Below are 24,164 nucleotides of genomic sequence, written 5' to 3' on the forward strand. Positions count from 1 at the left end.
TTCCTGATCATAGTAGGTGTCATGTTTTGCAAATATGACCATGTGTCAGAAAATCTTTCTATTGTCTTTAGAGTGTTACTAAGCCCAGAACCCTGCATTCACTATATCCGGTCTTCCACAGTACACAGAAAATGGAAAGTCAATTATTTTAGTAAATATAAACTGCTAAATACCTTTTCTCATCAGCAGTATATAGCAGTTTCGTGACTTCTGTCAGTGTCCAGCCAATCACTGGTTAATCTTGTAGGAGAAGTTTTCCTTCACATGGATTTTTAGTTTGCATACATTGCAATACATATTTAAAGTGGTTGTAAACCCTAGACATGAAGTCTGAACAAAGCTCATACTTCTATAGTGTTTACGTGCCTCTCTCCAAAGCACTTAGTGTACTTTCCCTTCTGTCTAGTTTCTCTGATATCAGCATGAGTCAATTCTAACTTCAAGTTTTCCTGATGCCAAAAGAAAAATGGTGGCACAGGGGGGAGTTCCAGCTGATTGACAGTCTCAGCTCTGTTTCTGTGTGCTGTGTGAAAGGGGGTGTGTCCCTTCCCTCCAATCAGCTCTCAGAGCTCTTGTACCGTGTGTAACTGCAGCTCCCTAACCCCCTGCTTTGTGAGTCTGTGAAAAACCCTTTTCATCTCTGAGTTTTACAAGGATGTACAGGATAAGCAGCTGCACATAAACAGGTACAACTGATGTAGGCCCTTTTCACACGGGCGTTCCGTATGTCCGTTTTTCATCTGTCAGTTTACGGATGAAAAACGGACACCCATGTATTTCTATGGATTTGCGGATGTAAATGGATGAACATCTTTTTACATCCGTTAATGTCAGTATCCGTTAACATCCGTTTTTTTGAACAGAAGAAAACCCTATTCTTCTGCCAAAAAACGTGGACCGAACGAAAAACGGATGTCAACGGATGTAAACGGATGAAAAACGGACCAAAAACTAATGAAAACAGATGAAAAACGGATCTAAATGGAGGAAATATGGATGTAAACCAATGTAAACAGATAAAAAAACGAATGTAAACGGACGAAAAAATTGATGTAAACTCATCCGTTTTTCTTTTCTGAAAGGACACATAGGAGGTTTTTTTTCACCTCTGTCTAGCACAGGGGTGGGCAAACTTTTTGACTTGAGGGCTGCAATGGGTTCATATATTGGACCCGGGGGCCGGACCAAGAATAGATGAATGATGTGTATGTGTCATCCATAGTAAGTATAGTAATATTCCCCCATAGTAAGCATAGTAATTCATCCCCCATATAGTAATTCATCCCCCATAGTAATTCATCCCCCATATAGTAATTCATCCCCCATAGTAATTCATCCCCCATAGTAATTCATCCCCCATAGTAATTCATTCCCCATATAGTAATTCATCCCCCATAGTAATTCATCCCCCATATAGTAATTCATCCCTCATAGTAATTCATTCCCCATATAGTAATTCATCCCCCATATAGTAATTCATCCCCCATAGTAATTCATCCCCCTTATAGTAATTCATCCCCCTTATAGTAATTCATCCCCCATATAGTAATTCATCCCCCATATAGTAATTCATCCCCCCTATAGTAATTCATTCCCCATATTAATTCATCCCCCATAGTACTATTCCCCCCAAGTAGTAAGCCAAGTCCCCCCTGTGTCAATTCACTTACCTTTGCTCCGCGCGTTCCTCTCGCCGTGTTCCCGCGCCGTTCCGGTCTTCAGGGCGGACTTTGAGAGAAGCCTAGCTCTCCTCACGTTCGTCACGCTGCCCCGCCTACACACATCCTGACAGCTCCGCGGGCCGGATTAAAAGGTCCGCCGGGCCGTATACGACCCGCGGGCCGTAGTTTGCCCATTGCTGGTCTAGCATGTGAGGCTAGTCACCTCTGGGTATAGGTAAGGGTTTACAACCACTTTAAGCTGGCCAACTGCGTCAAAGTGATCCCTCTATAAGCCACAGATGGGGAACTTCCCCACTGTATATGTAAATAAACCCACCCCCTTGCCAAAAAGACACACCCACAACTGTGATGAGGCTATGTGGTCATGTGATAGAAAAATATAAGATTGAAAAAAAGATTTTTAGGCAACAGAAATATGTACTATGTAATATACTATAATATATATAATGTAATACACAGTATGTAATTATATTTATTGTACTACAATGGACTCTTAATACATTGCGTTCACACATTCTTTAGGTCTGTTGCTTGCTTTGGTACCATAGATTGATAAATAAGCTTCTCGTTTTTAGTTATATAACAAAAGTAATGCAAAATATATGAAAAACAGTTCCCGTATGTAAATATATTGCATAACAAATGCCACAGTTTTTGTCTCCTGATAACCTAGTAAAATAAGCATCTGTTGACATTTCATTGATAACACTGATCTGAGAGAAGGAAAAACAAAAATATTTTCACTGTGCTTTCACAGCAAACACATGACCTGAAACTACTTATGAAATACGTTGGACTGCCTGCTTTGCAAAAAGGGGTCATTTGGGGGATAGCTGTACTGTTCTGACATTCTTGGACCTCAAGAAATTAGATTGGCTGTCAGTACTTCAGGATTGATCAATTTTCAGATATATCCCATAGTTTGTGAACTCTCTAACTTTCCTACAGACTAAATAATAAACACTGATTTGGATTTTTTTTACCAAAGAAATGTAGCAGAATACATCTTGGCCTAAATTTATGAAGAACAATTATTTATTTGCAAACTTTTATTATTTTCGGTCTTTTTTTGTTAATTTAGCAAAACATAAAAACCACAGTGTTGATCAAATACCACCAAAAGAAAGCTCTAGTTGTGTGAACAAAATGATAAAATTTTAGTTTGGGTACAGTGTTGCATGACCGCGCAATTGTCATTCAGTGTGTTAGAGCGCTGAAACCTGAAAATTGGCCTGGGCAGGAAGGGGGTAAAGTGCCGGTATTGAAGTGGTTAAACTGGGAAACCCTAGCATTATTAAATGGTAAATTGATGCATGTTTAAAATATAGACCTTTCTTTTGGTCACAAAGTGGAAATATATCCATACCAATATAAAATGTTTCAAACGAGATACTTTCACTTATTATAAGCTCCAGTGGCAGTTTTGCATGTGCTTTTAGAATGTTGTAAAAAAAAAAAAAGAATATTAGGCTGGATATTCTGGTATGTATACAGTATATATTTACACTCTTCACACACATAACACAATGGATATGTACTTGCATGCGTTGTTGATCAAACAAGTCTGATCCTGTATTTGTAGCTATAAAGCTCTGTCTGTATGCAAGTTCAGTGTGTTTACAAGATCAGATTTTTTATAACTATACTTGTACTTAGCATTAGACAACATGATCTATGACAAATGTGTACCTGATGTGCATACGATGTGGTGGTCTTGCACCTTTGTAAAACATTTCTATCATGCTGGATTGTGCATGCAATAGAAATTGCTTCAAAATGGTCAGTTCAGAATCCAAGTTGATATTTGAAGACGGAAATGCCTATTAGCCTTACATGAGCCAGTTATTCTGCTCTTTAGTCTAATGTACTTCATATGACTTTGGCAACTAACCATGAAAAAGAGAGTGGCAATATGTATTATCAAGCAAAGCAATCCTGTTCTGGAGTCCTTAATGGTTATAAAAAGTCTATATTTTGTTTTGGGAAAATACATACAGTAGACAGCTCACTTTTAAGTGGTATTCACCATGGACTTCCAGTAATGGCTATAATGATACCAAGTTCACAGCAAACTAAAGTAACCATCAATTCTGACGATAGATTCTAGAAGCCCCAATTCACACCTGAGCTTTTTTGCTTGTCACATGAAGCTCACAAATGTACATAATTTATTTGGGGTAGAGTCATGTGTTTTGGAAATATAGACTTTAATAGGAGCACCTGAAAAATGCATGTTTATGAAACATTTTTTCAATTGCTCTCATTTAAAAGTCTTTGGGGCCAAAAATACAAATTACACATAAAAATGCCTGTACAAACACACAAAAAAAGTCTGTTTATCACCCGATTAGACTCATTCTCAAGTGTAAACTGGGGCTTAGGATGTAAAATCTTAAACTGTACATAAGTGGTTCTAATTTTAACCTGTATAAGGAGCAACATTTTATGGAATTTATCCGGTTACTTTGGATTACAAGAAGCATATAGATTAAAATTTCAAGTCCTGACCTACTAGCCAGGCCTCAAGAGTTACTCGCCACCAACAAACACACACAAACAGAGACACCTGTACACACATAGACATGTACATACACATGGACACACACGCACAGAGACACATGTACACACACACACATACAGACACATGTATACACACACAAGCACATACAGACACGCATACACACAGATACATGTACATACACAGAAATACAAATGCACAGACACATGTACACACAGACACATGTACACCATTGGTGTCAGTGTGGGGGTGGGGAAATAGTGCCCCATCATTGGTGTCAGTGGGTGTGTGGGAGTAGTGACCCATCATTGGTGTCAGTGGGGGGGGAATAGTGACCCATCATTGTATTGGTGTCCGGGGGGGGGGGGGAATAGTGCCCTATCATTGGTGTCAGTGGGGAGGAAGGGGGTAGTGCCCCATCATTGGTGTCAGTGGGGGGAGGAATACTGCCCCATTGTTGGTGTCAGTGGAGGGAGGAATAGTGCCCCATCGCTGGTGTCAGTGGGGGGAGGAATAGTGCCCCATTGTTGGTGTCAGTGGGGGGAGGAATAGTGCCCCATCATTGGTGTCAGTGGGGGGAGGAATAGTGCCCCATCGTTGGTGTCAGTGGGGGGAGGAATAGTGCCCGATCGTTGGTGTCAGTGACACCAACGATGGGGCACTATTCCTCCCACTGACACCAATGATACTTACCTTGCTGACCCCTGCTCCAGCCTGGGCTTTGTCCCTCCCTCTCCCATCCACAGCCAGCATACCTGGCTGCAGCAGTAGCACCATCTGCACGGCACAGACACTTATCGGTCAGCTGTCTTCCTTCTCTGGCCGCTCTCCTCTTTACTTGCACCGGCTGCTCCCTCATTTCTTTGCTCCCTTGCGGCCATTACGCCCCTGGGGGACACACTTGCCCCCACCATAATTTCCACTCACCATTGGCGAGCAGGCGAGTGGAAATTTCAAGGCCTGATATAGATTTTTTTGCCCATTAGTATATACCCTTAGAGCGGAACTTCACGTAAAAGGGGACGTTCCGCTCTTCCTCCTATTCCCCTCTCCTCCTTTACATTTGGCACTTTATATTTTTAGGGGTCGTTTTGACAGAAACCCGCTACCCAACTTCCAGTCAGAACACCTTGGTGATCTGAGCGGAAGTTTGCACCCCCCCCCTCCTTCCCCTGCAGCCTTTTTGGACATTTCACAGGTCCCAGAAGATCATTCAGGTAGCGAAGTGTGGTGGCCAAGCGGCTGTAAAAGCTGCAAGCAGTCACAGCTTGCTGCCCGCAATTAGTATGCTGACGCCAGGGACAGAATCCTGGTGCAGAAACCGGCCGAGTGAGGACAACACTGGATTCTGGGACCGGTGAGTGTCCTTTTTATTAAAAGTTATAAGCTACAGTTTTTGTAACTGCTGACATTTAATTTCTGTAACAATGACTGAAGAACCTCTTTAACAAAAAAATGCAGTTTGGATCGACTGTCCTTTTTATTCTTTCAAAGCATGTATGTTCTGAAGGTCATCTTTTTTCTTTAATTCTTTAATTATTTGTGGCTTTGCATAATACATACATTATGCTAAACACACGGTGTATATGGCCATAATAACACCATAGCCATAAGCTTATAAGTAGAAGATATTAAAAAAAAAAACAAAAGCTGAGCAAAGCAAAATAATAATAATAATGAAAACCCTAGCACTCAACTTCAGCTGCCGAACTGGAGACAAAGTACAGTTAGTGTCAGGGATACGGGTGTGACCAGAAGTGTGTGGACTGACACAGGGAAACGTAGGCTTCAGATATAGTAAATAATATAATTTATTGAGACTAACAATACAAATATAAACGCAGTGCACCAAACCCCAAGCTAACACAAATACATACAACAAGGTGAAACAAACCCAAACCTAAACTGATATAGATACACAGGTACATACACATATAGAGCACAATGTAGTCAGGCAAGCCGGGTCGATAACTATCGGGCAGGTAGGTACAGGAGGAGCAGGCGGAGAGAATGGTCAGGGTCACAAGCCAGGGATCAAACAGGAGAAGTCAGCAGAGGTCAGGATCAGGCAGGGTCGGCAACAAGTCAGGCAGAAACAGGAACAGGAACACAGGATACAAGATACAGGGGCCCATGGAAAAACACACACCAAGGCCCTGACTGTGAGTCTGGCCATTCCTTAAATACAACCCCTGCAATCAGCTTCAGGTGTTTTGGCTGACTGCAGGGGTGAGTCTCTGATTGCTGAGAGCACCCGCTGGCCAGCCCTGGTACTGCAGCCCACAAGGCAGGTGAGTCCCACCGTTATTGGCAAGTCCATTCCTGACAGTACCCCCCCCCCTCAAGGAGCGGCCTCAGGACGCTCCAAACAGTCCTAGCTGAGTAAAATGTTCCACCGCCCGGGTCCGGTAACTGGCAGGATATCAAAGACTGGCACATCGGGCTGGACACCGGACGGAGGCACGTCGGGCTGGGCACCGGACGGAGGCACGTCAGGCTGGACGCCTGGATCACCAGGCGGGGCAGCGGGCACCTGGCCACCAGGCGGGGCAGCAGGTACCGGGCCACCAGGCGGGGCAGCGGGCACCGGGCCACCAGGCGGGGCACCGGGCCACCAGGCAGAGCGGCAGGCACCGGGCAACCAGGCAGGGCGGCAGGCACTGGGCCCCCAGGCAGGGCGGCAGGCACTGGGCCCCCAGGCAGGGCGGCGGGCACCGGGCCCCCAGACGGAGCGGCGGCACCGGGCCCCCAGGCAGAGCGGCGGGCACCGGGCCCCCAGGCAGGGCGGCAGGCACCGGGCCCCCAGGCAGGGCGGCGGGCACCGGGCCCCCTGGCTCGACAGCGGGCATCTGGTCACCAGGTACAACAGCGGGCACCGGGTCATCAGACATTGGATCGTCTTGCTTGACCGCGGGCACCAGGTCATCTGACTCAACAGCGGCATCGGTTCACCAGGCACGACAGCGGGCATCGGGTCACCAGGCATCAGGTCATCTGGCTCGACAGCGGGCACCGAGTCATCTGGCAAGGCAGTGGGCACCGAGTCACCAGGCATTACAGCTGGCTCTGAGTCAACCGGCACGACAGCGGGCATCGGGTCACCAGGTATGACAGCAGGCACTGGGTCATCAGGCATTGGATCGTCTGGCTCGACAGCGGGCATCGAGTCATCAGGCACGACAGCGGGCATCGGGTCACCAGGCATGACAGTGGGCACTGGGTCATCAGGCATTGGATCGTCTGGCAAGACTGCGGGCACCGAGTTATCTGGCAAGACCGCGGGCACCAAGTCATCTGGCAAGACCGCGGGCCCCGAGTCACCAGGCACAACAGCGGGCTCTGAGTCAACCGGCCCGACAGCGGGCTCCGAGTCAACTGGCAAGACAGCGGGCACCAAGTCATCTGGCGGAACAGCGGGCATCGAGTCGTCTGGCAAGACTGCGGGCACCGAGTCATCTGGCAAGACAGCGGGCATCGAGTCACCTGGCATAATAGGATCATCAGGCTGGATCAGTTCATCAGGCTGGGTAGAGACATCATGCTGGGTAAAGACATCAGGCTGGGTAGAGACATCAGGCTGGGTAGAGACATCAGGCTGGGTAGAGACATCAGGCTGAATTGTGGGTGCCGAGGCACCAGGCTGAACCACGGAAGGCGGGTTCTCAGACGGCAGGCTGACCGGTTTGGATACTGGCAGGATGGTACTGGTTGGAAAGAATTTTCGCTTTTTTCTGGTTTTAGTTACTGGAGCACTGTAAGTAAACGCAGGTCTGTAAACTAATGGAGCAGCTGAAGACAGAGAAGAGCTGGAGGATGGAACAGAGGAGGGAGCAGTTGCTACAGAGGACTTCTTTACAGGGTTAAAGAAAGGATAGGTGCAGCGAGTGGGAGCAGGGGACTGGTACGTGGTAGTTAGCAGAGTATACTGGGCCGTCACTGGGGGTGTTGTCAGGGATGCAGGAAGAGTGCCTTGTGCAGAGGAATGATGTTGCAAGCAGACTGAGGCTGGGTGCAACAAGTCTGACCATGTCTGCAGTATGGGTTGAACAAAGCTCCGCTTACACAAAGCCTGTCTGGTCAAAGACTGCACTGCGTTTATACAATCTCTTAGTACCTGTTGTGAACATGCAGAATAACGCTCCAGAAAGTAATCCACATCATCCTCTAATAACCATACCAGGGACTCTTACCTGGTCGGCACTAAATGGCGGCAAAAATTCATCCCTGCATTCGGGGGTACCAGATGAAACCAACTCAGCACAAACCTGAATCAATGGCTGCACCTCAGAGAATTATGTGCCCTGATCTACTAGGCAATGAGTGATCCTTATACACTCTAGTAGTTGATCCCTGGGATACTCCTTCAGAGTCTAATAAGCATAATCCCTGTCATCAAACACTAGCAGAGATAAATACACCACCTCATCAAGATCCATCCTTCCCAGCAACAATAAGCCAAGATGGCTTCCCTGTGCAGCCACTTCTGGTCAGGATTTTGGCCTTGGTGTAATGTCAGGGATGCGGGTGTGACCAGAAGTGTGTGGACTGACACAGGGAAACGTAGGCTTCAGATATAGTAAATAATATAATTTATGGAGACTAACAATACAAATATAAACGCAGTGCACCAAACCCCAAGCTAACACAAATACATACAACAAGGTGAAACAAACCCAAACCTAAACTGATATAGATACACAGGTACATACACATATAGAGCACAACGTAGTCAGGCAGGCCGGGTCGATAACTATCGGGCAGGTAGGTACAGGAGGAGCAGGAGGAGAGAATGGTCAGGGTCACAAGCCAGGGATCAAACAGGAGAAATCAGCAGAGGTCAGGATCAGGCAGGGTCGGCAACAAGTCAGGCAGAAACAGAAACAGGAACACAGGATACAAGATACAGGGGCCCATGGAAAAACACACACCAAGGCCCTGACTGTGAGTCTGGCCATTCCTTAAATACAACCCCTGCAATCAGCTTCAGGTGTTTTGGCTGACTGCAGGGGTGAGTCTCTGATTGCTGAGAGCACCCGCTGGCCAGCCCTGGTACTGCAGCCCACAAGGCAGGTGAGTCCCACCGTTATTGGCAAGTCCATTCCTGACAGTTAGACTGACCTGGCACACCTGAAGTCTAGTGCACACCATAACTTGACTAAGATTAGCCCCCGCAACTGGTCTTATAGTAGTTCTGTACTAAACACTAAACAATAATAAATATCGATAGAAGTAATGCAAAATTTTAATAGAGAATGAAACGACTCGGATCCAGTTGTACTGACAGCAAGTAGGTTCTAAAGGATACTATAGAGTTAGGTCATAAAAAAAAAAAGGATTAACCCGTTTGAGTTCACAGATTAGACAGGCTAACGGATAATTAGGAGGGTAAGGGAAAGAAAGGAAATCAGCAAAAGAAAGGAAGAAGGGAAAAGGGGGGTAGGAAATATAACCAGAGGGCACTCTCCATGGGCAAACATCACTCAAGGCCTGCACAATGAGAGGTGCCAATCAGGTGGCTTGACCGGTAATCGATTCGGATTGGGATAGGGCTTGCAAGTAGCCATCGGTGCAAGTGGAATATTGCCAGGGCCCCCACCTCTCCCTAAACGTTTTCTCGGAGTTGTTTAAGGTGGCAGTCAATTCCTCCATACAGAGGATGTCATTGATTTTGGAATACCACAGGATCCTAGGTGGCAACTGTGTCTGCTTCCAAAATGATGGAATACAGGCCTTGGCCATGTTTATGAGATGGATCATAAGTGATTGTTTTTACTTCTGGATGGGTCTGTTGGTCAGTTGAAGGAGACATGCCTGAAGGTTGTCTTTGTCTCAAGAAAGTGTGTAACTTTATTCTTGCATGACCTTACTTATCTGGGAGAAAGCAAAATGTATATGATACGTTCAGTTGTGTATGGTAAATAAGGTATAGCAGTGCTTAGAATTACTCATCTCTTTACACAGGTTCGAGTTGTGCAGGATTTCACAGTTCTTTCACATGTGGTTGTTCTCAACCAGCATTTGCTCACGACACTGTGGTGGAAACAAAAGAAGAACGTCTAGCCCAGGGAAAACCCATTGGCCAAGATGTCCCTTATGCTGCTATGGGGGGCCTGACTGGATTTAGCTCTCTTGCTGAAGGATACATGAGACTAGATGAAAGTGGAGTTGGTAAGTAAAGATCTATTTCAGGCTAGGACAAATTTGGATTCTAAGTTTGATGTAACTATAAGTCACCTTGAATGGAAGTGTGCAGACATTTTAATGTTCAATTCTAGATGGAGGGCCAAATACCCAGTTGAAATACATATAAGTAAAATGTTTTACCTCATAAAGTATTTGTAACTCTTTTCATCCAGTCTTATGGTCCATCCATCTCTGCCAGTGAGCACAGCTTGGTCTTAGGCATTCATGCAAAATACACTTAAGTTAAGCAATGCATTCCAGTCCGATCGTTGAACACGAAAATATGAATTGTGGGGAAAGAAAGGGAGCTTAGAAAGGAAGGAGGGGGAGGTGTGGGGCCAGGTTGGAAACCACCTTTATGAAAGGCATTGTGTCATCTTCAGAGTTAGAATAGAAAGAGCTCAAGGTTCGGATTAAGGTTATAGTCGAGTCAGGGTGACCGTACATTTGAAATGTAGAGTGGGTATCAACTGATAATGGAGTTTGTCGGGAGTGAAAAAGCCAACATGGAAGCGGCCAGATGTTTGGAAAGGGATGTAGAAAACAAAGAGATGAGGATAGAATATGCTAGGAAGGATGGAGAAAGAGGGAAGAGGTGAAGATGACTGGAAAAGGATTGGGGGGGGGGGGGGAGTCATTGAGGATTGGATGGGAAGATGTAAGTAGGGGTGGGCATGAGTAAAAGTAAGGTGGATGAATTGATACTAGATATTGATTGCATTGTCACAGAATGTTGAATAATATTTTGGGTTTTCATTTCTTTCAGGTGCTCCTGACAAGGTTTTTTTGGAAACATCAGAAGATTGTGGATCCCACCCTTTTCTCAGGGCATATGGTCCTTCATCCTCAACAGCTGCCGGTAGCCACATCTAAATATATTAAGAGTGTGATTTTACATATTTGCTTTTCCATTAGATTAGTTTCTGTTTATTGAAAAATGTTGGAACCCCTTTACAAAACAAAACACACCTAAGAAGCCTATGTTGGAACAACTGTTGCCCAGCTCACAGGTTGCATATTTATGTAATTAGGTAGAACCTATTCAGCTTTACTGCCAGCGAATACACAACTGTGGATGTAGTATGTGGTCCATGCGTCATAGAATGGCAGCTTCCATCAGAGTTTTTTAAAACTTATGTTTAGTGGAAAGACTTATTCTGATATTGTTATAAGATCTGCCATCTGTAAAAACACTTATTCATGTCGGTTCACTTGTTTTCTTTGATTTAAGATTTTGTACAGTACAGCCCCTAAACACACTGGAAGTTTGGTTGATGCAAGCAAAATCTGATGGTCTGAAGGATAAGTAGTGTTAGTGGCAATTAGTTGCATGAGAAGATTTCCCCTGGGGATTTTTCAGAGTCCAACTGCTTAAGTATATTAATATTTGTGGTTGTTAATCTAATAAAAATGGCAGGGGTAAGCGTGAAGACATCACGCTTCATACCATGGGGAAGATTCACACTTACAGAGCAACGTAAACACTGTTAAAATGCAGTATTTACAGGGTAACTGCAAACAGATGTTGATGTATTTTTTTTACCGCAAGTCATACACAGCAATAGTTACTTGTCTGGCAACTTCCTTGTCCTCTTAAGTGCTGCAGCCTGCCAAACACATCTTTGTATTGCTAAAACTGAAATTAAGTATATGTAAGGGAGCCATCTTACCTTCCAAAGCATTAGTATTTTTGTCCATCCAGTTTTAGATTTACACAGCACTGCCACAGTGCACAACCCTTTCGTGCAGGGCTGGAGACCTGAATTTTCTCTGCTGCAGTTTAAAGTAGAATTTCAAGCTAAACCTAATTAGTCTTAAAAATATGTCTTTCTTACTCAGGTTAGTCAGCATCGGAGTTAGGAGGGGTAAGGAGCATTTACAAGAATATTTAGGTTTAACCTGGAATTCTACTTTAACCCCTTCCCGCCATCACACAAATATGAGGCATCACAGGACTGGGCTTTTTTTTCCATGGGGCTGCATATTTGCGCTTCCAGCACAAAGATTGGGGTGTCACTGAGAGTCTCAAGTGCCATTCTAATGATCAGGACCTGGGACTCCAGATTCTGGGTCACGTGATCGCTGTGATAGCCTCTGATTGGCTATAACAATGATCAGTCACTGTACAGCCCGCCCCCTTGTTTTGTTTCTTTTTCTCTATGAATGCAGGAGAGAGATACATTGTATCGCTTTCTCTCTCTCTCTCCTTACATAGAGGGAAAAAAAAACAAAAAAACTGTTTGTTATAAAAAAGAAAAATAAATAAAAAAATACAAAATAAAGAAAAAATACCTAGATCAAGGTTTGAACTAGTTCAGTACCAGGGTTAGTGTTTGGGTCAGGGTCAAAGGTCAGGATTTATTTTTTTTTTAACTTGGTGTCAGTGTGTTTTAGGTAAAAGAACCCCAAAAAACAAAATGCTCACTAATGTTTCTGGGCTGTGCTGTGGGTACAAACAACAAATAACATACACATATATGCTATCGCTGCGATCGTTAAGAGCTGGAAAATGTATTTTGGGTTGTTCTTTGGTGGTAGGTTATGGTAGTAACAAGAAACACACAGCTGAATTAAAAAAATATTTTTCTTTTTACTATTTTGAGCCAGTTTTGACTGGCGACCGTATCTCCGGTACCAATCGGTCCAGGAACAGCACGTTTGAGGCATAGATACCTTAGACCAGTAGCAACAAATGTATATCTCGGAACCTAGACGTTTGCTAATTTTAGCTGCAAGGGTTCTGGAGGACCGATACTGACAAAAGTACCCATTTAGATCCGGTGCTAACAAGGCCAGGAAGGGGTTTAAAAATCCAAAATTGCTTCATAATGTACTTTGGGTCTTCCTGAAGGCACCCTGAAAAGTTGGTGACCCTAGCACCTTACATTTTTGAGATATTCTTGACAAAATCTAAGAAACGATTTCCTCGCCACTTTTCCCCATAGAATCCAATGTTAAACTGGGAACCGAAAAATCGGTGACTTTCGAGGCCCGGTTCTCCAATAACAAAAAGATCAGGAGATATCCATTACCATTTACCACCAAGTGAAAGCTCAATTTGTCCTGAAAAAAAAAGGTATAATTCACCTGGATGTACAAAGTAGTTGTGATGATATGTACGGTTTTACTAACACATGTCAAAGTTGCAAGATTGCGCTTAGGCGTTAGGATTTGTTTTACCCTTAGGCATGAAGGGGTTAAGTAACATTTGGTCTTGTCCTTTCCCCAGTTGATACCAAGTAAAATTCAAGTACTTTTGCTCTGCTTGCATAAAAAAATATTTATTGGTGTATTTGATGAATACATGGGGCATTATTTTTTGTCTTTTTATCTGCATTGAGTTTAGCTTTAAAGTGTAACTAAACCCCAAATTAAAATGTAATATATTAAAAGTTACCTGTCTATAGATGTGTTGGCTGCACTAACATTTTTTCCCAGGTTAAGCATATTTTAAACAGGAGAAAATACTTTTTGATCTTGCAGAAAAGCAGTGTCCTTGCACTTCATTTGAGCTTAATAGAAAGTACAATGTTACAACTAATGTCATAAGCCCCTATGTAATGGAGGTGAACAAAGACAGACATGTTTTAAGTCTGGCCTGGGTGGCAATCATGGCTTCCTCTATACATATGGTGGAGGAGTGAATGTAGCCACTCAGGAACAGGAAGTCTGATTGAAGCATAACTACGTAAAAATAATGGGTGAAAATCCCCAAAAAAGTACAACTAATGCAGGCACCTCATCTAATGTCTGGAAAGCTGCAGTATAATAGGGCATTTGTACTTGCCATAAAATCTATTCCATAGAATTTATTGAGGGACATGGGAATTCAGAGCCTGATGGGTTATATTGCTGCCTACAGAAGTATTCGGACACTGGTAAAAAAATAACAGTGCCAACCAGTATAGCCCTTCTCTTTTCCAGCATGCCTCAGTTTTATAAAAAAAAAAACAGTACCAAGAGCATGACCAGAGACACAGCAGAATGGGACCCTCATTGAACTCCAAGTAATGGATTTTACGGTAAGGCCAAAATCCCATTTTCTTTCTTGTTCACTGAGGGACAACAATCAGTCCAACTGAAGGTTGGGCAACAACCACAAAACACCAACAGGCCCACATAACAACATACTGATGACTGCCTGCAGCATAAAGAGTCGTCTGAAGGACTGTATGCCTGACCCTGGTATCAGAAGAGGCCTTAACATCCACCTGTTAAAACATGTTAAATGTGTAAATCTGATGGACAATTGCTTGATTCCAAAAAGTGCAAGAGGCCCTTACTGAGCTAGTAGAATACACCTTAACATGAAAGGGTGGAACACAATCCTTGACACCAGAGCTTGGAAGATGATCTGTTAGGGCCACCTAGAAATGGGGAAAAGAGAAAAAGGTTCTCCCTTTTACGGGTACCATCAGGAATGAAAAAAAGCGAGTCAGTCTTTTTAATAGAAGCAGTGGCTGCGAGGTACACACACAGGTTCACCATCATGGTGATCAATGATCTCAGAACCTGGGCTTCAACAGCCATACCATTAAAGCCAGTGACTGTTAAGCCTAGGATAGAATACTTTTTATCTATCTTGTTTTGAAAAGACTTCTGTTTCCTCCCTGATGGTTGATGTACACCACTGCAATGGTATTGTCCAACAGAATTCTGTTTAGATGGCCCCCCAGTTGGGAGTTTGGGAGCAGAAAATTTGACGTTTCTACTGAGGAAGGAAAACCTTGGCTAGATTTGTGTTTAAAAGACCTGTATATTCTAAATGCTGAGCTGGTTCCAGTGCTGACTTTTGAAGGTTAAGGACCCAGCAGAACCTTTCAAGGTCTGGACGGTTCGAGCTACATTGTGAATCAGAACCTGAGCCAAATGCTCACTCCAAAGGAGATTATTCAGATATCCTATAATGGAGATGCTCGGAAAGTGCAGCACGGCTGGCACACAAACCAGAATCTTGATGAACACTTGCGCCAGGGACTGTCTCAAAGGCAAGGACACAATTTGAAAGTGTTTAGGGTCCTGGGGCAGATGAGTACTCCTACACTCTGTGGCACTCATACACATTGTGACGTCTGAGAGTGTTCAAGGCACTTCGGAAGAGATGCTGTCCCTCAAAGGGCATGAGCTGTAACTACTTTTTGCATGCTGGAACCATAGCCCATCACTTTAGCCAAAGGGTCTCCCCTAATGTTCACTGACAGAAGACTTATATGGGAATCGAAACATCTAGCAGCACATCCATGAATTAACTTATGCCTGCAGATATGAGCTGTAAACACGAAGCATGGGATTGAAAGGAGACCAGATCCCTTCCCATTGTCTTAGTCCAGTCAACTAGAGTTTAGCAAACAAGCATCACAGCCAAGGCAAGTAGCAAGACATCACCTGCCAGGGAACATAAAATCTTGGAAAGAATCTTCAATCTCTTATTGATGGGATCCTTAAACACTGGCATGTCCTCCACAAGGATCATCATCACTTTAGGATGGAATACTGCCAAACAGGTGGAACAGCCCACTTATTAACAAAGGACTCCTCAAATGGATATAGGGCTACCAACAGTTTTGACGGTACTAAGAGTTCATCAAGAGTCTCCCTGCCCCCACAAATGATGGATAGTAACTGAATGCATTGAAAATGTCTTGGCAGTCTTGGGGCTCTTAAAGGAGCCTAGACAGGGGACAGGATTAGAAAAAAACTGCCGGCTGATCCTCAAGTTGGTGCAAACCATGTCAAAACGATTTGAGGCAGTCTGTTTACATTTGGGAGTAATGGTCACAAGATGTGACTCATCAGGTGCAATATTGTCTGCCTGTTGAAGCCAAGGAAGACTAAGATGATGGCAGGGACTCAAAGGACAAAATTCGCAACCGTCAGTGTTAGGCCCTCAGTGGGTGTTTTGTAGGCATCGGAATTGTTAGTGGATTGTAAGCTAGAGGGACAGAACTGTTTGCCCTGTGTTTGGAAATCAACTTTGGCTTTGAATACTCATAAACCAGCCGCTGGTATAAGGAGATATAAGACAGCCAAGGATGACCAAGACAACCAACAAAGACCACCTCTATGATTAAAGTTGTTGTAAAGGCTCAAGGTTTTTTACCTTCATGCATGAAGGTAAAAAACCTTCTCTGTGCAGCAGATCCCCCCCCCCCCCATACTCACCTAAGCCACCCTCTTGATCCAGTGATGTGCACTGGAGTCTCAGAAATCCCGAGACTCCCTCTCCTCATTGGCTGAGATAGCAGCGGAAGCCATTGGCTCTCGCTGCTGTCAATCACAGCCAGTGAGCCAATGAAGGGTTGGGGCCAAGTCACAGCTGTGTGTGAAAGGACACACAGAGCAGTGGGTGCCCCCATCAGGAGGGAGGGCCCAGGAGTGCTGGCGGGGGACCCGAGAAGAGGAGGATCTGGGCTCCTCGTCTTTTTCTAATTTAAACCTTTAATATCACTTTAATCCTCAGTGGGCGTTACAAAAATGCATCAGATGGGTATGGCTTAGGGGAAGTTCCAGGCAGAGGCCATTTTCATTCCTCTACACCTGTTGAGCTAGTGGTGTGTGGTGTCTTTCATCCCCTCATACTTCAATGCTTTCTGGATCAAGCAAAAGGCAGCCCGCACAGACGTTGCTATGAAACACCAGATCCTTTACCAGCAGAGCACCTTGAGCTGCACTATAAGTGGTTACAAGTTTTTGTGAGAATAGTTCTGTCACTTGTGATCAGGAGCAGTGTTGGTAATGTTCTTTCTCAACACTGGCAGGAAAATAGAGCACAGTACACACAGGCGACACTTCACCTAGTTTATAAAGCTAAAGTTCAGTTCCTCAGCGTTAACACTTCCTTCTGTAAACTGATGAAAAATTGGATATTGTAATGGTGCCCAACGATCCTATTAAGGTAGGTCCCGGTAGCTTCTGGTGACTTGACAAAGGAGCTGGGTGGTTTTGACGTTGCTTCTGTTTCCCTCTGCTCTGAGCTCCACAACCCCTGACCGCTTCCTGGTTGCCGAGGCTTTTTATCCAATCCAGCCAGCGGTGGTGCCCTTTACATTCTGGACTACACTGATTGATCCTGAGTGCTGAGTCTTTAGCCACAGATGATGTATTTGTGACATGCACCTATTGCTATGGCCACACTCAGATACACACTTTACACTCAGATTGTCTCCCTCTGGTGTTCACTTTTATTCACAGAGATCACTTCAGTCTCTGAGAAGCTGCTATGAGTGTGTTAACTCTTTATGGACCATATTGGACTATCTTCTTCCTGCCCATTCTATGCCACATAGCCCAGCATTTGTCCACTTGTGCGCTATCTTGTATATCTGTTATTGCATTAGGCAAGTGAGTGTCAGTGTTGAAACTCCTTCTCGTTATACTTGTTCTGGGTCAGAACACATTGAAGCTGAAGCTGAAGCATGACAGCCAGAGAATCAACAATTTTGAAAGGAGATGTGAGGAATGGCACCTTCCATAAATCTTTAATAACATGTACTTTAATTCAATAGACTGACAGAACTTGTCATCTTGTTATCTTTTCTGTTTCCCCTTTAGGTCTTCCCAGTGCAGATAAACCATTGTCCAGTGTAATGAGAACAGAAGATGACATGAGTTATTTTGAAAAGCGATACCAAGAAAGGGTGAGTAGAGCTGGTCATAGATGGCTTGATTAAGGCAAGCTATGTTGCTGTTTTCTAGGTTAGCCCTGGTTCACACCAGTGCGACTTCAGGTGCGACATGCAATTTACAAATTGCACCACAAGTGGCATCTAATGTATTTCTACAGCACTGTCTTAATCAGTGCGATTTGAAGTAGCGCGATTACAAAAATAGTTCCTGCACTACTTTTTTCCAGTTTCATTCGACTTTGTTGTTAAATGAAGCTGCAGTGAAATTGGAGGTACAAATCGCACTGATCTGCAGCTTTGAAATCACGCTACTGCAAATGAAGTAGCACGTTTTCAAATTTGCATTTAGTATGAACCAGGGCTTATGGGACTACTTTCAGGGATTTGCTATTTCTGAGATGCTAGAGGGCAATAACTGAAACGTTAAGTAGGTGTTTATTATAGCAGTGGTAGAGTTTCCAATAAATGTCACAACGCTACCTTCTATAAATAAAAAGTGAAAACCCTCCAAATAATGCAATACATGCTTATTTGTGCATGTTTTATCCCTCTACAGACACTGCAAATACAAATAATAACTAGTGATCTGCCAGAAATCCAGTGTAGTCCTAACCTTCTGTTTGAGCAGACAACACAGTACCTCTGCTGCACTAAATTTTAAGCTCAATTTATACACTACATAACACCTCCATTTCTCCCTATTTCTATAACCTAAGAGGGATCTGGTTTTGTAGTCCAGAAGAAGAGAACTCAAATAGAGCAAACAGGACTTCTTGGAATTTCAGTGCAGCAGAGTCAGTGTTGTCAGCTCATACAGCAAGTTATGAGCACTATAGTTCTGGCAGGATCAACAGGCATTTTTCTATAGTGTTTTTAACAAGACAAACTATGGGGAAATGCAGATATTTAGTGATTTTTAATTTATTTTCTAAAGACATATACTTGATGTTTTTAGTGAGGCTGCTGTAAGTTTATTGTGACTCTCTGTCTCATTCAGGGAAAAGCCTGATGAAGGAAGAGGATTTTTAACTGAGTTTCACAGCTTCTAGGGATTGCTAAAGAGCTTTGGCAAGAGAAAAGGAGTAATACAAAGCTTATAACAGACTCTATGCACAGGCACTGTTAGATAGAATTTGCAAAATAAATGCCTTAAGTCATTTTAAAGCGGTATTAAACCCCAAACCAAAAATTTAATATATTGCAGTTTACCAGTCATTAGATGTGGTGGCTGTATTAGTTTACTTTTTTAGGCTTTTTCCTCTTTGCTTTCACTTGGTGCTCTGGCCAGTAACATACCTTCTGTAGCTCCACTCCAGATGAAGGAACACAGGGGCACCTTTAGACAGCAACATTGTTAATCTGGGTAGAGGAGAGATGCACTAACAGATTTGAATACACTAACAAATTGAAGCCAAACTTCAGAGTTTCCATAAATGAATAAAAGCTGACTATTGTAAGCACCCCTGTCAGTGGTAAATGGTTTGTCTCATCCATGTAACAGCTACATCTGCAAGAGAGGTTGTTCTTTTGAAAAAAAAAAACGTACTGGCTGGATCATCCGTTGAACATAAAAGAAAGCTTAAAAAGAAAACTAATGCAGCCATCCCATCTAAGAATAAGCATGCTGCTCACATGCACAGCAAGTACAAATACAAACTTGCTATTTCATGATTTTGTAATTCTTTGTATAGTAATGGCACAGATCTCTACTTGTGTTTCTAATAATCTAATAGGAAAGGTTGACAACTAATATACTATATATATATATAATCTATTTTGATCATCTGCATTTTTAAATTTTATTCACATGGCTCAAAAAAGATTGCATAGCTTTAGCTTTTCATGAAGCTATTCATACCAGTCCCTACCTCAGTGAAAGGATGTTTTTATCTGATAGCACAATTCTACCTGGATGAAGTTTATTTTTATTTGATTATCCACATTTTACAATACATCAGGATGCAAATTAGGATATGTGAAAGGTAACGACATTGTCATAATAAATATCTTTTACTGTATTTTTTTTAAATGAGTTAAGATGACTAATTATTTGTGTTTAGTGAGACTTGTTCTACGTTGAGGCCACCTGTCCGGTTCAGGCCTACCATTGATGAAAATTGACAGTTGGACAAAACTTGTTTGAATCATTTTGTTGAGAGAGTGGCATCACAGAGCATGTGTTAAAGCAGAACTTGATAAAAAATGTTCTTTAGCAAGGAACATACATTGCACGTTAATAATTCTGCTACCAAAAGTGGTGTGTGCTGTAAATTGCCTTCAGCATTGCTCCTGTTTCTTCTTGCTGGATGCTGCCATTTTGTTGAAGCCTAGAGCCCCTGAACAGAGTATAAATCAGAACTAAATCCATTGATTTAATGGTTTAAAAAATCAGTCACATTCCTGGAATGCCAGGATTGCTAACTGTCACATTTGCATGTGCTGTCAGCCAAACTGTCAAACCATCAAATGGCTGGTGTCATAACTGATCACATGTCCAGTGCCATAGCAGTTGCAGATCAAACAGATGGAGGGTATAGCTGTAAAGGACAGGAAGGTTTAATTCTGTTTGAAGGCTGTCAGCATATCAGCCGCTACAGATTGAGCAGTGCCTAAAATGGAGAGCAACTGAGCATGTGCAGAACAGGGTGAGACAATGTATTACTGCATTTTAAACAATTTAGACACTTGTTTTGAATGTTTAACGTAGCTATACCTGCAAAGGTGACCAGCCTAAAGTGATCTAGCAGAACTTAATTTTTTTACTAAAGTTCCAATTAAATAACTGAGAAGGTTGTATTATATGAAAAAAGCTGTTAGGTGATTTATGTGTAAAAGTTTGTGGCTTGATGCTTACTTCCAACAGAAATATGGTAAGTGAAACTGTTATATTACAGAATAGCCACTAGATGGCACTGTAGCAGTATATTAGGCTATATGAACAAGTTCATAGCGTGGGCTAAAAATCCATAATAATAATATAAAGTGATAAGGTGATATTAATTGGCGTAAAGGCTTACATTTTTGTTACCTTAAGGCATTCTCTGCATAAAGGTAAAAATAAAAAAACCTTCCATGATCAGCCCCCCTACAATTATTTACCCAAGTCCAATCTTGATCCAGTGCTGTTCCCAAAATCCAGCGCTATGTCTATAGATGCACACAATCTGGTTTAGGATTGAGCCTGCATTAATGTCCCCACAGCAAGCAGCTTGCTATTAGGGTACTTGGAAGGGAGGAGGAACCTAGAGTGCTGGCGGGGGGACCCCAGAAGAGGAGGTTCGGGGCCACTCTGTACAATCACTTTAAAGCCAAATTAAACATTCTTTTTATTACTGTAATGCAGTTAGGATTCTCAAGCAGTAATAGATGTGCCTTTTTTAGTGTATTATTGTGCTGCAGCTATTGTTAAAATGCCATGTGTTGGCATCACATTTAAAAGAGAAGTATGGGCATTTGAAAAAAAAAAAACATTACACTCCCCTAGATGGAGGCAGCATCGATCTAATGCTGCATCTGTCCCCTGCCAGCTCTGCACTAAGAACTAAGCGATTAAAGGCCATGATCACTCAGTTCTCCCTCTCTGTTCTGAGCAAAGAGCATGGACTGCCAGCCCCAGGCTCTACCCATCCAGTGCTCACTAGAGCACTGGGCTGTGGAGGGGTGGGAAGGGCTGGTTCAGGCTCTCACCGGATCACTGAGAGGCTGAGCCAGGTGCCAGTCCAGGGTTCTGGGTGGATCATCTATTACAGTTTATGTAGCCTAACTGCATTACAGTTTTAAAATATAATAAGTCTTTAGTTGGGCTTTAATTACATATTTTGCATTATCAGTGGTGTTCTGTTGCTCATGTTACATGTTTTGTAGTTGCAGAAAGAAAAGGAACAGAAGAGACAAAATTCCAGACGTCCTAATACCCAGCGACCTTGAGTATGGGTGTCTCTAGCAAAATGTCTGCTTTTCTTATATTTAAAAGTGTTTTGCAATTTATTAAATTTTTATCCTGTATTATATTTATGTTTGTATGCAGACATTTTGAATAACAACAATGCAGTTTTATTAATATCTCATTTTTATTGTAAAGCTAAGAAAAGAAATGTGTGAAAATATAGTTCAAATCTAATTTTCTTTGATTTTAGGTCTTATTTCTTCAACAGGATGCTGATATTTTAAAATTTTAAATTTTAAGCAGATTAATTTTCTAAAGTATTGTTTTTGTAGAAATGTTGATAGTAAATAATTGAACTGTCTTTTGTCATGTCCACTTGTTGACATTTTCTATAAAGTTATGTTGCCAGTTGTGTGTAGGATGTATTTTTTTCTGCAAACATCAGCAGTGTTAAGGCTCACTGGAGCTCACAGTCCATACAATCCCAATTTCTACTACAGTGCTGTAGGAATTGTCTGTTGCTGGCTGTGCAACAGACAATTCCTACAGTGGCTGGCTCAGGCTGTCAGCAGCTCGCTGGGAGGCTGAGCCAGGTGCCGCTCCAGACTCTGGGGTGGATCCCGACTTTAAAGACTGAGCTGGATCGACTGAGTGACGTCAGCCGACAGTGTGCTTCAGTCTGCTGTCAGCTGAAAACAGTTCAAAGAAGTGCAGAATGAACTGCATTTTTGTGATTCACAGGAGAAATACAGCCAAAAGAGCTTTGGCTGTACTTCTCCTTTAAATAATTTATTACACAAAAGAAGATTAGACTGCTATGGAATAGAAGCAAGCTTGGGTGTATTCAAAGCCTAGTCTGCACCCAAGTGAATGAGCCCAAAAGGAAGCCGTCACCTGTACTCAGCCAAGAATCTGCGACTGGGATATCCTCCCCTGTGCAGCCACATGTATACAAAGGGCGAGTATACTTGTTGCCCAGTACACGTGACAACTTCTGGTAGGCTCACTGCTTGGGTTTCGACTAGAATACAAACACACCCAAGCTCATTCCTACCAAGGATGGGTCCCAGAAGTTATGGCAGTCAAGGAGTTTAAAAGCTTGTAGCTGTAATAGCAGCCATGATCTTGTTTTTGTTTTAATTTTCATCAGTAGCCACTTCGCTGCTGCATGTTTCAAATAATTCTTTGCACCAAAGCAGATTAAAACACTCAAAATACAGTGTTATAAGAGAACTGAAAAGCTTGAATAATCACTTATTGCAGGTGAAGAAACCACTATTGTGGCTCTGTTTGTAGACCTTCTGTCTACCACTGACTGGTACATGAAGCTTCTTTTCATGTTTCATGGGTATTCTCCTTGTGGTATGCTCTTATTTTCTTTTTAGATTTTAAATTAAATGTATTACCTTGATTTGAACCTGTACTCCCTCCCCCCCCCTTCCTAGATTTCCCAGTGAAGTTGTTTGCTACAAATTCAGAAGTCCATTTAGATCCGTAAGAAGCTGCTAAATATACTGTAGCTGCAATAAGGCATCATGCATACTGGATGTTTTGCTATCTTTCCTAGATGCCTTTCTACCTGGCAATAGTGTTTTGGCAGAAAAAACCCTTGGCGCCTGTAAACACATGTAATGCATTTAGACATGTCAAGTGCTTGGGGATTAATTCATTTCAATGGCCAGAATAATAATTTATTCTGGCTATTGAAATTAATTAACACTCAATGCTAAATGGGCCTAACGCTTAGGTGTGTTTACAGGTGTCAAGTAGTTTTTCTGTCAAAACGCAGCTGCTTCTGGATATGCTGGCAGTGTTTTGGGTTTTGTTCTTTTTCCTCTAAACACCCCTTCCTCCAAACTCCTCTAAACACCTATGTATGCAGGGATACATAAGCTAAAATGCAGGGGCCTTTAGAGGCAGAAACAAATCCCAGATGCCCCTAGGAGCGACAGTAAAAACATCCTTTGAAGCCTAAATTATACAGTTAGGTCCATATATATTTGGACACAGGCACAATTTTAGTTTTTTTCAGGTATTTACCAAAACATATTCAAGCTTTAGTTATATAATGGATATGGGCTAAAAGTGCACACTCTCAGGTTTAATTTGAGGGTATGTACATCCAAATTGGAGGAAGGGTTTAGGAATTACAACTAAAGAGTAGCAATCCCCCCTTTTTTAAGGGACTAAAAGTAATTGGACAACTGAATATAATCATAAATAAAATGATCATTTGTAATATTTTGTTGAGAATCCTTTACTGGCAATGA

At 42.7% G+C, this 24,164-nt stretch overlaps 1 protein-coding gene across 1 annotated transcript in view; it reads left to right on the top strand.

Annotated features, from left to right (window-relative positions):
• The window catches only part of FAM221A (family with sequence similarity 221 member A), a 43,819-nt gene extending 21,517 nt beyond the window's left edge, over positions 1–22,302 (top strand). Inside the window, exons 4-7 of the mRNA XM_089673205.1 lie at positions 10,162–10,368; positions 11,150–11,242; positions 17,935–18,020; positions 21,873–22,302. Of these exons, the coding sequence (XP_089529331.1) occupies positions 10,162–10,368; positions 11,150–11,242; positions 17,935–18,020; positions 21,873–21,935 (449 nt within the window). The 3' untranslated portion in view covers positions 21,936–22,302. The remainder of the gene's footprint in view (positions 1–10,161; positions 10,369–11,149; positions 11,243–17,934; positions 18,021–21,872) is intronic.
• The last annotated feature ends 1,862 nt before the right edge of the window (positions 22,303–24,164 follow it).

The sequence above is a fragment of the Staurois parvus genome, unplaced genomic scaffold, assembly GCF_062004578.1.
Source record: "Staurois parvus isolate SC_StPar_1 unplaced genomic scaffold, SC_StPar_1.0 ptg000136l, whole genome shotgun sequence".
NCBI classification, from domain to species: domain Eukaryota; kingdom Metazoa; phylum Chordata; class Amphibia; order Anura; family Ranidae; genus Staurois; species Staurois parvus.